Raw genomic sequence first — 15,690 nt, forward strand, 5'->3', positions numbered from 1 at the left:
AAACTTAATTTTCAAGTTCTCACAATGTCTAAGTTCCCATATTCAGATATTTTGGCATTAGCCTAAATATACCTGGCAATGTAAAACATGCATATAAATGAGTGTTTATATCTCTGTTTTAATGTTTATGCATAGGAATAATTTCACTGCACAAGAAGGGAGTGGTTTTAAGTAGTATTAAGTTCTCTTCAAAATAAAATTAATATCAAAGTAAGAATCTGTGCCTTTAAAACCTCGACAGAAAGAAGATTCTATTTTAGATTGGTAAATCCACTCCATTTTTATATTCTTCTGTACCTATTGAGAGAACACATACTCAAAATTCATATAGACAATACTTGAAGTTACAGTTACTCAATGATACGGAAATAAACAAAATTATTTATTTTGCTGTTGTTTTCCTTAGTAAATTTATGTTCTGTTTCTCACTTCAATTATTTGTCCTCAACTCTAGAGCTGTAATAACTTCTCAATAAATGTGAACTAATGGTAAGCTGCAGAGCTTTTTAAAATGCTTTTAAGATATTTTTTACCTATTACAATGCTTTTATATTAGAAATCAAAATCTTAGCTAACTCTTTTTCAAGAGACTCTTCTGAAAGGAGTATGGCAATTTCCCAGACAGGTGAATGGCCACTTCCAGCCACCAGATTAGCAGACATAGGATCAGACTGGGTAAGAATTTGAAAGGGTTTGTTCTTAGTTTAGGTGGGGGCTGAGGCAGAATGGAGTTTACACACAGTCTGAGCGTCCGCTTTGTCCTAAGGTGAAGAATGGAAAAGCTGACGGTCACATTCATATTGTCACTGCCCGATTTTTGCGAGTATTCTTTAACCGACAAAAAAATATGGGGAAAGGACAGAAGCATTAGAAAGAAAGGTGAGTATTTGTGATGTCTGTTAGTTTTAAGGAAGAAGAAAAACTGCCTTTTCAGAAAATTGAAAGTGACAGGCTCCAAATTTATCCTTAGTATATCAGAAAGAGCAGTGAAGGATCAGGATCACAGTTTTTCCATGGTGATTCTTTTGGTTTTTAGTTTTTGCATTCACTTTTTTTGCTACTAAATTTAAGACTGATGAATAGCTAGATCTACCAAGCCCTTGTCATGTTTCTAGGCTTCTCATTTCAGTATTTCTTCCAGCATTCAATCAGTCTTCATTCTTACCTGATCTCCATTCACTCTCTTTCCTTACTACCCAGCGGTTCAGAAAGCATTCCCTGTTGTATACTTTCTTTTCTCCACATTTTTTGCTTCTCCTCGTCCTGTTCCTTAACAATGTATTGACAGCTTGGGTAAAAATTTAAATTTCAGTTCAGTATTTTAATGAACATTAGTACAGTTGGGTTTTTTGTTTTCAGTTTTAAAGTATGTATAGGCCTGCTTTTGTAGGGTATAACATCTTCACAGAAGTATGCTTATTTCTGTCACTGCAAGCATTGACTTGCAGTGGCATTTGTAAATAGTAATTCCATTGTCTAGCACAAAGCAAATGATACAAGTTGTTTATAGGAACATCTACTTTTTGCTTATAGTTTAAGTTGGCTTTTTCAGTAAAACGTAGTGTTTGTATCATTTGTCACACAAACCCATATTTAGGAAGAGCAGAAAAAGGAGGAAAATAGTGTTGCGTGCAATCTACAGTTTGTGCTAACCTGTGGAGGAAAACAGTATTGTACATTATCTACAGTTTGTGTTAATCTTTATTATCACACTAGCTATTTAGTCTGTTTTGTGCTGATAATGATGATCTTTGTTACAGGCAGATGCAACGGAAGCCAGAAGCACCTGCAGTCACTTATGCAACATATCGAGGTTCTGCAAGGATTAGGCAGCTACTGAAGAATCAATCAGAAATGGCTGAAAAAGGAGAAGGAAGTACTGAGGACAGAAATGGTTCCATGGTCAAAGAAAATGGAGAAATCCAAACAACTGTCTCTCCGAAATCAGGACACTTAATAAAAGAACATGGAGAAGATAAGGGTAAAGGTCACGAAGACGATGTCATAGTAAATTCTTCTGCAGTTAAAATGGGAACAAAAAAGTCTGATAAAGCTCAGCATTGCTTGGGTAGCTGTAAACGTGAAATAACTGCAAAGACCGCAACTTCATCTGCTGAATCATCTCATGAGATGGACTTAAAACATACACCTACTTTAGCTGCAACAAAAGTTAAAAGGACATGTTCACTAGATTCATTACTGTCACCTAGTAGTAGAAACAATGAGATCCTAACCAATTCCACTTCCCAGATTACCAATTCCCTTAACATGAGTTCTGCAAGTGTTTTGGTTGGAAAAGAAGTTGGACTGCTGGGAGAAGCAGAAGCTCAGTTTCAGGCAGACAAAAATGCCACTTCTAACTTTGATAAAGAAAATCATTGTAGTAAAACAGCTACTAAGGAGTCCACAGAAGAAATGCAGGATGATTGTTTACATTCACCCAAATCAAAAAATAAGACAGTTAATGAAGAACTACAGGTGAGTAAGGGAGAATATTGCTGTGATCATCAAATGGATAGTCACTCGGAGCTAACATCGGATGTCCAGATGCTTCATTCCAGTACCACTACATTTCAGCAGCAAGCAGATCAGCATACAGGTAGTGCAAATAACGGTAGTGATCCAAGAAAAAGTGATACACAGGAAATTGTGGCAGCTGTAGAAAGAGAGCAAAATCCACAGAACTTTCTTGCTACTGCTCTTTTACCTTTTAATGAACAAATACCCGCTTTGCTTAGCATGGAGTCCAGAGGAGAAAAACGCATAGCCACAACTAATCCAACTGCTTCAGTGTCATCTATTAAAAATGATGAAGATATGGTCATGGGCAGGGGGACTTGTAATGAAGAACTGCATGAGTTAGGGAAACCAATGCATGTACAAAATGATCGCTGGTTAATCCCTGTGGAGAATTCTAAGGATATTGCCACACCACAGACTGCTTTACCTTGTCTAGAAACTGAGGGTGTGGAAACAATGCAGGTTTTATCTGAGGTTGCAGTGGAAAACCTTGCCAATGTATTGTCATGCATACATGGGTGTGAGAGTGTGAAATCTAACTTCGATGAGCTGACAGCACCTCTCTCTGTTACTTACAAGTCTTCCTTTGAAACTGGAGATCATTGCTCAGCTTCTCTTCATCCTAGTTGCAAGACCAAAAATAAAACTATAGGGAAAAGAGAAGTCAGTTTAAAAGATGTGAGAGAGACTGTTTCTTGTCCTGATCTTGAATGTGAGAAGAGCAAATCCTTTGAGCCTGTAGAGATGAGCCTCTCAGAAAGCTCAGTTCCTGTCCACAACTGTGGTCCTGTTTCCCTTGAAACTGTTCAAGACATTCCTGCCAAGGCATTAGTTATACTCACAGAAGATGACACAGCAAAGCCTGCACCTTGCCCTTTAATCAGCATTGATAGGACAGATGATTGTACTCCTGCTGCTTCTAAAATCAACAAGACTAGTAAGACTGAGGTTGCTGTTGTTCCTTCTGAGTGCAAGGATTGCATCTCTGAACTTTCCTCTCATATTTCTAAGTCACAAGAAAACATTTTGGAAGTTTCACATTCTGCTTTGAGATATGGAGAAGGACCTTTGACCAACCATTCTGCTTTCATCTGTGAAAAAGACATTGGTGTAGACATCATTTCTGAATCTGTACCTGCTTCTGAAGATAGGCGTATTAATTTTTCTTCCAAAAAGGAAAACAGTAATAAGCCTAGGATATCAGCCACGGTACTTGATTCCTCATCTGACAACCAAGGAAAAATGCCTTCTCCTACCACGAGCTCTGAAAATGGCCAGATTGCTAGATGGTCTGCTGCTTCTGAACAGGACAGCTTTATTTTTCCAGCTGCTGAATTTAGGGGAATAATCCCTGAGGACAGAATGACCGAGGTGCCACTTTACTCAGGAGACCTGAGAGCTTCATGCCAGGCTGGTTCTCTGGAACCTGAGCTTACTCCAGCTGTGCTTGATCATTCTGCTGCTGGAGTAGATGTGGGGGATGTTTGCATCCCCAGGCCCTCTTCACCTACTCTGGGATCCAGAGAAGCCTCCAACCTTTCCATTTCTGCCTTGGAAACATTGGGCATTGCTCAGGGGAACAGTTGTTCCTCCAGTCACAGAGCTGGTGATGGGGCAGAGGAGGCCGCCTCCGCACAACAGGCTGATGGCAGTGTCTTGGCAGCGGCAATGCCATCACCCATCTGTCCTTTGAAATCTTTGGAAATGGCATCTGAGTTAGCCTGTACTGAGAGCGTGTGCAGAAATGCCGTGGGACAGGTGAATCTCGGTAAGCGTGCTTCCCCTATCTCAGAAGCCCCTTCTGTGACAGAAGATCAAACAGCTGCTGCACCTGCAGAGTCAAATGAGCTCTGTTCTGAGGAAGTATGGGAAGATACCGATGTGAAGGGACAAGAACGTGGTAAATTCCAAGATGCTGCTGTTTTGTTTAAAAAAGCTGAGGAAATAGTGGACTCAGTTTTACACTTGGCTATAGAAGAAATAATAGCAAAACAAGCCATTGGTGTCTGCCAGCTTTGTGGGAGCAAGGATGGTTTAATAAATATGGATATTCTAAATGATCAGAAAGCTGGAACTGTACAGCTGGAAGCAGAAGAAATCCAGTCAGCTGTGCAGTCATTAAAACATTTTAATGAGAGCAGTGGAGGAGGCTCATCTTCATTTACAGAAAATGAAACAGTGGATACGAATAATCAAGACGAAAAGATACTATCTTACATCCCTGATAAAATTGACCTACATAGTGCACTAGCACTAAAAGCAAAAGAAATAATTGATGAAGTCATTAACTCAGCCAAACAAAAACTGGCATCCAATCAGTGGCAAGGCAGTGAGAGTAAAAGGCCTTCTGAACAGGCTGAGCCTAAGCCTAAGCCTGAAACCCCAAAGATTTTAAACCTGGATGTGAAGTTACCTGCCAAAACACAGGAACAAAAGGCAGATTGCTCATGTCCTCCTTTACTTCCGAATAGTTTTCCAATGGAAAATGACATAGATTGGCCCCAAAGAGGTGAAAAGATACCGAATAATGCATTTACATGTCAAACAAATGGATTTCTACCCACTGGTAGTTCAGCAAGGCCAGAATCAGATCTTACAACACCAGCCAAAGAGAGACACGATAGAAAGGTGTGTGAACATCTGAGTGCAGCAGAGTTGTGTGGCAAAGCTGGAGTATCAGCAACTAGTAGAAAATCTGATGGATCTTTACATTTAATACATAGAGAAGCTACTGTGACTGAAGAGATGCTTCTGTCATTGCAGTTAAAAGATTTATGCAATAATACAAATATGCCAGAGTGCACGTTGCTACCCTCTGTAAATGTTAATTTGTCACCTTTTATGCCTGATGAAGAATGTGTCAGCATGCAGAGTGAATCCAAAGACAAAGGCAGTCCTGGGGATTCTCTGGAAAGCAGTGCAGAGGACAGTCTGTATGAACACTGCAGAAGAGAGGCTGCAGAAGAAGTACCTGCACGAGTAAAAGCAACCTTAGAAGATTCAAAGGCAGAGGAGAGTGAAGAGGAACTAGTAGAAGGGGCAAGTGAGATAGCAGAGGTTAATACTGGATTAAATACACTGTTCACTGTACCTGAATTGTCTGCTATTGGAGAGGACAGTAAAGGGAAAAACTACGTCAACGCAGTTTTTGCCCAAAATAATGAGAGTCCGAAGCAGGTACTAATGAAGGATCAAGACATGAAGAGAAATGATCAGCTTGAAGAAAATGGTCTGGACTGTAGCGATGACATGAAGGAATCGACGGATCTTTTGGCCTTTTCTCCACTAATTGAGCAGTGGGAAAACAGTTCTTTTACTATCATTTATGAAGGTGCCCTTCAAACTGAGAACAAATCTGTCTCAACTGATGATCTGCAAACTGATTCACTTTCTTCTTCTGTTCTGCCTTCGGATAATATAGATCATGTAATGTGTGAAAGAGCAAAAAATAAACATGAGCCAGCCTGTCTTTATGGGAAGGATAACAAGTTGAATGAAGCAACAGATAGCCGTAGCTCGGAGTCATTTCTGAGCGTGGAGGCCAAGCGCTATAGAGTGTATCCTTTCTCTTTGTCTCCAATATACGAAGATGACAGCTCCCAGGAAGACTTACTTTCCACAGACGTGTCACCAGAAGGCCGTCCTAGTGGAATATCTAAAGATAACGTTGACCACGCTTCTGTGCTATCCCTTCTCCAGTCGGTTTCTGAGCGCTTACAGTTTACTACTCAGTTCAGTAAAGAGGACGAGGAGGAGGGAGTGGAGGATGAGGAGGAGGAAGAATCATCATGTGAAGAAAATACGCTTGACATTGAGAGAGAAGAAGAATGTCTTTCCAGTCAGTGGAGAGGGAATTTAAAAACAACCCTTCAATCAAACGACCAAACTCAATCTTTGTTTCCTGAACAATCACCTCTTCTTTCAAAAGAACAACTTGACTTTAAGGAGCAACCAGAACTGTTTCCAGATGCAGCTTCTCCCAGTCAAACACCTTGTAAGCCAGTTTCACAGAAAGCTGATGCCGCTCTAAAGCGTCCTCCTACAAGTGTGTACTACCAGTATTTGAAATCTGCCAGCAATTGCTCCTCTGAGAAGGGGACCAGGTTTGGAAGCATTCTCCAGGATATGTTGCAGCCAAAGATTCATTGGTCTCAAGACAACACCATGCTAAAACTGGGAGAATTATCAGCGGTAAGTTGTCATGTCACGTAATATTAATAATCAAAGTGATTAGCCCAGATTCAAAATTGCTGTCTTCCTATTCTCCTTCCTCCCTTTTTAAGATTAATTCTTTTATCACAAGCAAAAGTAAGCAGGCTGTTTAAGATCATAGTTTAAAAAAATAAAAGTCTTCTGATAAAATAATTTTTAAAATATAGAATTCTTGGTTCAGCACACAGATGAAAGTGACTTAATTGTAAAACAGAAGATGTGAATAGAAAATATAATAGGAAAATATGCATAACAGCAAGTCTGTATAATAGCAAAACACAGACTTGTCCACATTCAGGACATTTCAACCTGAAGATGATGGAATTGCCTTTTGTATGAAAATTGTTCTTTCATTTCTTCCACTTCTGAGTCAAAAAAATACAAGTACCTGCTTACTGAGCTATTTGATTGTTTCATCACAGAGTCTTCTACAAACTGTAGTTCAGTTAGCAAGTAAGTAATATAGCTGCTTCCATAGAATAGCATTTCTTTTTTAGTTTATTTAAAGCAATGGTAGATGAGGGTTTGGAAACAGTTCTTCCAATATTTAGAAATTGAAAAGGTCGCATAGACCAAATGCGTAGCTGAAGAATAGTGTCTTTCCATGATGTTGGGAATATTTCAGTCTGTGTTAGAGCTCTGTTTTGGTTTTGCCACTGTTAAGACATGCAGTTTGTTGTTTGCTGGGAAAGGGTAATAACATTTTCAGAAGTTATAACTTCCATAATACTACTTCCTTTCTAGCACTTGCTGCTTTCTGCTGATGGTTTGATTCTGTTAAACTATTTACACCAACTCTGAATGACAGTAAAACAAATCTTGGTTGTTTCTGCTAGTGACAGTTGCATACATTTATGGTAATAGTGGACCCAGAATAATCTGTCTATGCTTTGTGCTACTGTTGTAGATGTTAATAGTTGTTTTCCATGTCCTTTTAATTTCAGAACCTCATTGACAGGGCAGGTCTCAAATACAATCCAAGACCAGGAAAGGTAAGCAGAATTTGTGTCACAGAGATCAGTATGATACATGGAATAATTTATTATATCAAAAATTTTTGAATGGAAAGCATCTGAAGTTGTTAGTCTAGTTTTCTGTATTTTAATGGTGCATATGCTTGCACATGCTAATAATGAGAGTATATTATTAAAAATCCTGCCACTAGTAATTTTACTGTGTTTCTGTCAGCAACTGCTGTTTTAGTTCACTAGAGTGTTTCATAAAAGAAGAAAATGTGTAGCGTATCAGGTAAGTGGGTACAAAGTGGTTTTATTCCAAGCAAAGAATAACTGTCTACACTGAATGTTGAAATGGGCCCTCATTCGTATGTATTGCATGTTGTTTCAGATTATTATTTATGATATTTATGGCGACAAAAGTAAACAAGAAGTTCATTCTGATGTGCTAGATACCACGTCCTGGATCCTTCCCATTGGAGCATTACTTAGGATAATTAGAGGATGGTAAGAAATCGAGGTCATATTTAAATAAAGTCTTTCCAAAAGACTGTATCTGTGTTTCTCTTGTATTTTAATTTCTTTTATTTATGACACACATCTGATCTGCAAGAGTGTCTTTTTATTTCTTTGTAACTAGACTGATACAATAAAAAAAGCATGAAACAAGGCTTCAAATGCTGCAGTACAAAAAAAATACCTTGTTTCTCCTGGGAACTAGCTTCAAACAGAAAGTTTCTAATAGAACCACAAGTAAGTTTAGACTTTTGCCTGAAGTGCTGAGACAGTACAGCCATAATCATGACTAGAAGCATGTGTATGCCAAAGAAAATTTTTTTTTTTACAGTTCAGTTTCATTATACAGTAGCTGTTGCAAAAGGACCATAAAATGAACAATCTCAGCTGCTGTTTGTAATGTAGCATTTAGAGGAATGTGGATGCAGAAGGATATACGAGTACATTTAAGGTAGATTTTGCAAGTGTTTCTTGGTTTGCTTTGGGAAGCTGGGGCTGGGACCATGTGAATTGTTGCATTGGAATTTAACTGGTGGCACTTACAGTGAATGTTTCTGACTGTCAGCCATAGTAACAATGCATGTCACATTTATGCAGTTTTGAGGCAGCCTTATTTGGTTTTGCATACATTTCTTTCACGTCCTAAGAAATATGGAATGCCATTATTAGTATGTATATGTTTTATGCCTTGCACAATATCTGTCTGAACAGGATGTGTTTTGATGTGTCAATTAATGTATTTGTTCTGGTAAAATAGGGCTTTTTATTTGCATTGTGTTTTAGCTGTATTTTTATACAGTTAATATTTTAAGTTATGTTAGGCTACATCCTGGAGGAGAACTGTGTACTTCCGTGCTTTAAAAGTAAAATACAAGTCCGGTATTTATCTAAAGTGAATGTGACTACTGAGGGACAGCATAAGAAAGGTCTGATAGTTGGCTTGATAAGACAAGCTCATTACTGAGCTTTCCAAGCAAATGTGCTATGTAAGGACAGTCTTGCCTAACAGCAACAACTCAGTTCATGATATCATTATTACAGCTGGATTTTTTATGAGAAACCGAAGTTCCAGGGTCGGAAATACGTACTAGAAGAAGGAGAGACTGTGCTGGATCACCTTTGGGATCTTCCAGGCGTGAAACATCGTCGAAGAAACCTCACAGTTGGTTCAATCAAACATGTAACAAAGGTATAGACTTTGTTAATAATATATTCACATACATTATTAATTTCTGTTGGTAATAGTGGTGTATTACTAGCAATGGACAATGTGCATATGCTGTGTTTCTGATTTTATTCAAATTTGCTATGAATCACATTTTTCACCTTCAAGATAAATTCCAGGGCTTTTGCTGCGCTAAATTTCCCTTTCTTCCTGAAGGTAATGAGCAAATGGATTATCTTTCTTTGCCACCATCTTTATCTGACACAGCGATCTCCCTCCTTTTAGACATTTACCTGTCCAGTTAATTGAAATTAAATGGAATCAATTCGTATTTTTCAAAGAAGTGTTTATCTTAAGCTTAAACTATCTACTGTGTCTGTGTGGCTTCTGTTTCAGAAGTTAGTAGTTGGGTTTCCAATCCATTTGTACAGCGTAGCCCACGAAAATTACTGTGGCTCTCTCTACGGCTTTGTGCTGTCTGTAGGGGTTCCACGTGGACGAGTGGTACACCTACAGCGTCTGGCGCTGTGTACAGCCAGAAGTTTAAAAGCATTTTGTTGAAGAGATAGGAATCAAATGCCTAAAACTAAGTATAATACATCCATTGTTATTCAGTGAATGAGGAATATATTTACCAGATCTTGTGATTTAAGAAGACTTAGTGCTCCTGTTGTTTAGCATAACATTCCAGTTATTCCCAGGGCAATGGCCTTTTACTGCGAGTGAATTATCATTTGTATCGCAATGTGAAAGTTTTTCAGAAAAAGTGGTGTTTCTCTGTTCTTTGCTGGTATAGAGGTCATTTTAAAATTGATAACCAGTACAGGGGCATCATGTCATAACAATTAGAAATACTTTTTCATTCTCTTAAAGACTTAACAATAAATAAATAAATTCAAAAGAGGTTGGCTGAGGGCATGAATAATGAAGTTAACATTTGTTTGAGCTAAACAGATTAAAAGCATTTGGCCAATATGGAATATGAATATTGATCAATAATGTGGAAGGCAGCTAAATAATTAAAGAAATACCACAATAACATGTGGATTCATGTCTGAATCTGAGGGAAGCTGGGTGTGTCTTGGGTATCAAAGAAAAGCCTTGGATAGGAAAGACACCATTGTTAGCTTCATCAAGCTTGATAAAAATCTTTGTAATATAGTTAAATAGGTTTGAGTGTTGTTCTTTTTCCAGTATGTGGTTCATTTATATGGAACACAGATGGAAAGCTTTGTTGCTGTACACTAGTTCAGTAATCAACACTGTTTCTCATGTAACTTAAACCTCTAGCAGGTATGGTTGGTTGGGAGGACTTTTGCTGTTAGTCCACAGGACTGCGTGGAGCTAGCGTGGGTGTGGAACTCACTAAGCTGGGTTTTGTCCTCTAAATTTTGATTTGCAAAAGCATCCCTCTTTTTTAGGTTGTACTTCAGCTGCTGTGAAACTACTTTTAAAAGGTAGTTTGCCAAAGTGCTACCTTATTGATTTATTTTTTTGTGAAAAATATAGGCATTATTTTTAATTGACTAATAGCTGTTTCTTTTTCAGGCAGCTTGTGTGTATGTGATCTGCAGGATCATGTGTTTTACTGTCATTTTCTTTTTCATATGCTGGGTAGCTCAGTGGCTTTTCTCCTGCCTACTTTGGTCATATTGGCTGTGCATCCAGGCTGTCTGGCTTGTCTTCTGATTCTTCAAATGGCTTTTTATGGTGCTTGTTTAATGGCTGCTCAGATGCCTTGAGTTAGCAGATTTGAAAATTGGCTAAATATTTGAGAAGAAAATGGCTTGCCAAGAAGAGAAAAACAGGTGTTTACTAAAGAAACTGTAGGAGGTACATTTAATATTATTTGTATTTTTTACTGGCAGATGTTAGTTTGCTGAGAAACAGTCTGCCAGTAGCGTCATGCTTTGATTTGACTTCAAGCATCCACAAAAAGCAAAGGTTCTGTTAGCTTTGTGGTAAGCTTGCGGCTTGACTTACTGTGGATACGCATTATATGTATCCATGTGTGTTTAATTTGAAGAAACTTGCAGGGGGGGAAGATCCCAAAGGAACAGATTGTGCAACTAGTAAAATGAAGACCTATTTGAAGTAATGAGGAGTCTGAATTCCACTAAGGCAAGTCAACTTGAGCCTAAGCTAGCAAAATGTGCTTGCTCATGCAGGTTCAATGCAGCTCCTGCAGCACAATCTGTTTACCCAAGTCAGTTCTCTGGTCTACTGCAAATGCACCTATTGATCTTATGGATTTGGAGGGCTTTTTCTATCTGTTTCTGGAAGCCCAAAGAGGGTGCTAAACATTACTCTTCCAAAAACAAGAGCTGAGAAGAGTTGCTGATGTTTCCATTCTGGCATAATCTTGTAAACCACTGTTTTGCAAGGTGACAAGAGATCTGAAACAGCGGTTTATAATCTCTGTCTGCAAGATGGTTAGGCAGGGAATAACTGGATTCCTTGTGGACTCTCCTTAAGCAAAGCTCTTTGTAATGGGAATGTTCACAGTATTACATGAAGGGTGTGTTTCTTTTGTTTGTGTGGTTTGCTGGGTGAAAAGAATTTATTAATTCAAGCAGGGACTACTTTGTCAGATGCCATAGGAAGACACCCAGCAGCTTCAGATTGTCTCATTTGCTAGTCAATATTTACAGGACAATAATCATTAATTTCTTTACTATTATTTTATTTTACTACCAGCCCTGTTGAGTTCCGTAGTTTGGTTTGGTGGTGATGGGTGGTAGCAAGAGTGGTACAGAGCAGGAGAACTGGGAGGAAGAATTATGAATGGGTAAAAAAGGCTGGAGGACCAACAGAGAGTAAGATTTAAAATAAAAAATGCTGCAGAAGCTGACATGTCCTAAGGACAAACTGTGTATCAAAAGTAAGATGCGTGTCTAGACTGTGTTAAAAAGCAATCGTGTGAATACCAGAACTAATTAGGCCTGGTTTTCAATAGACGCTTCTCTCATCATTGTTTTGGCATTTAGCCAATGTTTTGACTTTAGTCATTTTTTGTCCTGTTGTTGACATAAAAGGCTACCTCATTTAAATAGGCTATTTTGATCACTTCAGTCACCAGCTCCAAGGAGAAGACCTAACTGCTGAAATTATTTAGCCCTGCTGGTGCTGTTAGGGCTGTAACCCTAGATCCGGAAGAAGGGTAAGCAGCCAAGACCACCTTGAGGGGGTTGAAGGCTCTGGGTCTCTCCCTTATGGTGGACCTCTTGGTCAGACTAGAAAAATGTCAGAGATGCCACCAAAGAGTAATATTTAATGCTCAGGTCTTGAGGGTTGCCTTAATCCTCTTCAGAAGAAGCCTTAACCTTTCTGCTGAGGGGCGTGTTGCTGTTTTGGAAGTGTCTGTTCTCTGCGAGCTAGTGCAAGTATTCCCCGTGCTTTTGTAAACACCTCTGCTCCCAGAAGACCATGAGGGAAGCACAGGGACTCCAGGATGACTGTGTGGAGGTAGGAGGAGGGTACTGCAGAGTAAAGGAAGACAGAGTGGGATGCCTGGAGGCTGTGACCTACCTAAGCCTTTGTGTTATCACTGGAAATGAACACAACTACCTAATCTGTTTGCTCTGCTTTTTGTTCTGTTTTTGCCTGACGTGTCAGTAGGATAATGAATATGGCATGAGTTTTGACTGCTTGTGATGGGGGTGGCAGGGCCGGGGGGGTATAGGGAGGAAACTTGCCAGTTTGGGATCTGGCCTGAAACACTGTGATAGTAGTTTTGCATGGTAATAGTTTTTTGGATGTGGGTATCTTATTTGAAAATCTTGACGCCTTGCAAATGAAAGGGCTTCGGACTGAAGGATCTAGTTCTCAACCTGAACGCTATCATATTTGTGTGGTTTTCATTTTGTTTCTAAAGATGGTGGCTTTATTTAGGAATGTTTAAGAAGCCTCTGAAAGTAATGATGCCTATCAAATATGCTCAGGCAAATATCAACATGCTAGGGCAAATATTTACCAAGCTGAAGTTTACATGCTTAAATTATATAAATTAATGGCATAGTACTTGAGTGTACATCTGCAAATACATAGTGTTCATCTCATACAGCAATACTAAATTTTACCATTTTCTGCAGTCTGTAATATACATATTAATATATGTAAATTGAACTCAATATTTAAGTCAAAATGTATATTTGTGATTTTAAAAAATGTGCTTAGAAAATATAATGTAGTTCTTGCTCGAACATGTTACTACCTTCAAAAATAGATATTTTAATTGCTTTTGATGAAGACCTCAGTTTATTATGTGGCACTTTATGACAGGATTTTGTGGACTTAATCTAGTACACACAAAAATGCCATCGCAATGAGTAGAGTTTTTTATGACTGTCAAAATCTGGCTGGAGAGAGATGGTGATAAATAGGAGAGATTTTATTATGAGTGCTTGTGCTTTACCTACCCTTTGGAGAACTGCTACATTCTTCATCTTTTGAAGTGGAGCCTGCCTTGTGAGCTTCAGAGTCAGGAAAGCAAACTTGAAAAGAATACAGACTGGCTTTTTCCAATCTTCAAATGAAAAAAAAACAAAACAAAACAAAACCAAAACTCCTGCTGAATTAAAATTAAACATACTCCGTCTCATATTCTGTCTGAGCCCGCAGGCAAAGATACTTTATTTCGCCACTTGTCTGGTCTTGTAGGTACTTCGCTTCAGAATTTATCTGAAACCATTAAGAGTCTAGCATCATTATTTGTGGAATTCTTGTAAGTGCAACTTCCGATTTTACATATCAAGCTTTATTGTTGGATTCACAGATTTCAGCCATATCACGTATCAGGTATTATTAGAAAAAACCCAAACTTCAAATATTAGTTAACTGTGATTTAATAAGATTCATATACATGTGAAAACTAGGAGAGATCTTTTTTTAAGCTTGTCTAGCAATACACTTAGAATTGAGGAATGGTGTTCCTTAGCACTTTGCCATAAAGTAGCATTGTACTAGAAAGTCTTTTTTCTTAATCTTTCTGGTTTTGCTCATCTGAAAATAAAAATTCTGGTATTGCAGTTTTTATTCTGAAAACAAACAGTGTGCATTGTTTGCAAGGTACAATACAGAGGAAACACGATTGTGCATAAGGGAGAGTTGCCAAAACAGTATACTGTGTTACTTTAGGTCTCAGAGGAAAGTGAAATAATATCCTGGAGTCCATCTGTTATAATTGCCACATTTATTGCTGACAGTTAAATAACCACTGAAAGAACTTTGCTAACCAAGAAGAGGTGTGTTTCTAGGTGGGATGTTAATCCATCGTCTGAAAGCTCCACTCAAAACCTATGTGAAAATGGAGAGCATGCAGGTGTTGTCATGAGATGAGGTCCTGTAACTGTAAGAGCTTTTGTGCCCTGCTGCTGCGTTTCTCTGCAAGCCCCTGTGGTTTGCCTTTCAGGTCAGGCCGTGAGGGATCTCTCTGTCATGATGTGACCCTGCCTGGGTCCTCAACAAATCCAGTAACCAGGTGCTTCTCCGAGGGCGCCCTCAGGGACAGCTTCCCATCCCTCTTCTCTAGTGCACGTGCAAGGGGCATCTTCCTCCAGCCATGTTTAGGACTTTCAGGGTCCCTTTATGTTGCCCGAGCCCTTTGGCCTAATGCAAATGGGCCTGTGGGTCAGGAAGATAAGGGGAAGGGTGCTGTGAAGTTATTACTGAGAAGTGAAGGTTTCCAGCTACAGCTGAGCAAACTCTGTAAGCATGTGAGCCGCCTTTCACTGTAGCGGGAAGACTGTTCCGTAACACGCTGCTGAAGCGGGGCCGTATAGAAGATCCTCATTGATTCATGATGAGTTTGAATGCTGGGAAAGAAAGTATTGGCAATGCATTTTATATAAATATTATGAAATGAGTGCGGTTCAATAAAATCCCTGCAAACTCTAGGGAAGATCATGTGTTCAACCAGTTGTTCTCCAGCATGGTAACTATCAGTAGAAAACCTTCAGTAAGGTAACAGAGGTTGTTGCTCTGTAGTAACAGGAAAATTGCTAAAGTGTCTACTTAACAAAACAAATATATCCTAGTACTGTTCTTTTTCTTTCTTTGTCTAAAAAGCTGTAGATTTATTTAGCATGACAGAAAATTGAATTCGTATGGCTTGAAACTGAAGTCAGATACATAACAGAACCTAATTATCACTGAGGGAAGGAGGTGGGAATGTAGTAGACATTTCTAGAAAGTTTTAGTTGCGCATGCATCATATGTACCTATATGTGTGTTTCGGAAGCACTGTCTTTAAAAAAAAAAAAGTCAGCAGTATTATATGCATGGTTCGTCTGTCAGTAAATACTGTCAGATCCTTTACTTGGA

The 15,690-nt window shown here is 38.8% G+C and overlaps 1 protein-coding gene across 1 annotated transcript in view; it reads left to right on the top strand.

The window, feature by feature from the left end:
• The window catches only part of CRYBG3 (crystallin beta-gamma domain containing 3), a 95,621-nt gene that overhangs the window by 40,694 nt on the left and 39,237 nt on the right, over positions 1-15,690 (top strand). Inside the window, exons 4-7 of the mRNA XM_075169571.1 lie at positions 1,761-6,711; positions 7,677-7,724; positions 8,080-8,195; positions 9,246-9,393. Of these exons, the coding sequence (XP_075025672.1) occupies positions 1,761-6,711; positions 7,677-7,724; positions 8,080-8,195; positions 9,246-9,393 (5,263 nt within the window). The remainder of the gene's footprint in view (positions 1-1,760; positions 6,712-7,676; positions 7,725-8,079; positions 8,196-9,245; positions 9,394-15,690) is intronic.

Source organism: Calonectris borealis, chromosome 1 (genome assembly GCF_964195595.1).
Source record: "Calonectris borealis chromosome 1, bCalBor7.hap1.2, whole genome shotgun sequence".
NCBI classification, from domain to species: Eukaryota; Metazoa; Chordata; class Aves; order Procellariiformes; family Procellariidae; genus Calonectris; species Calonectris borealis.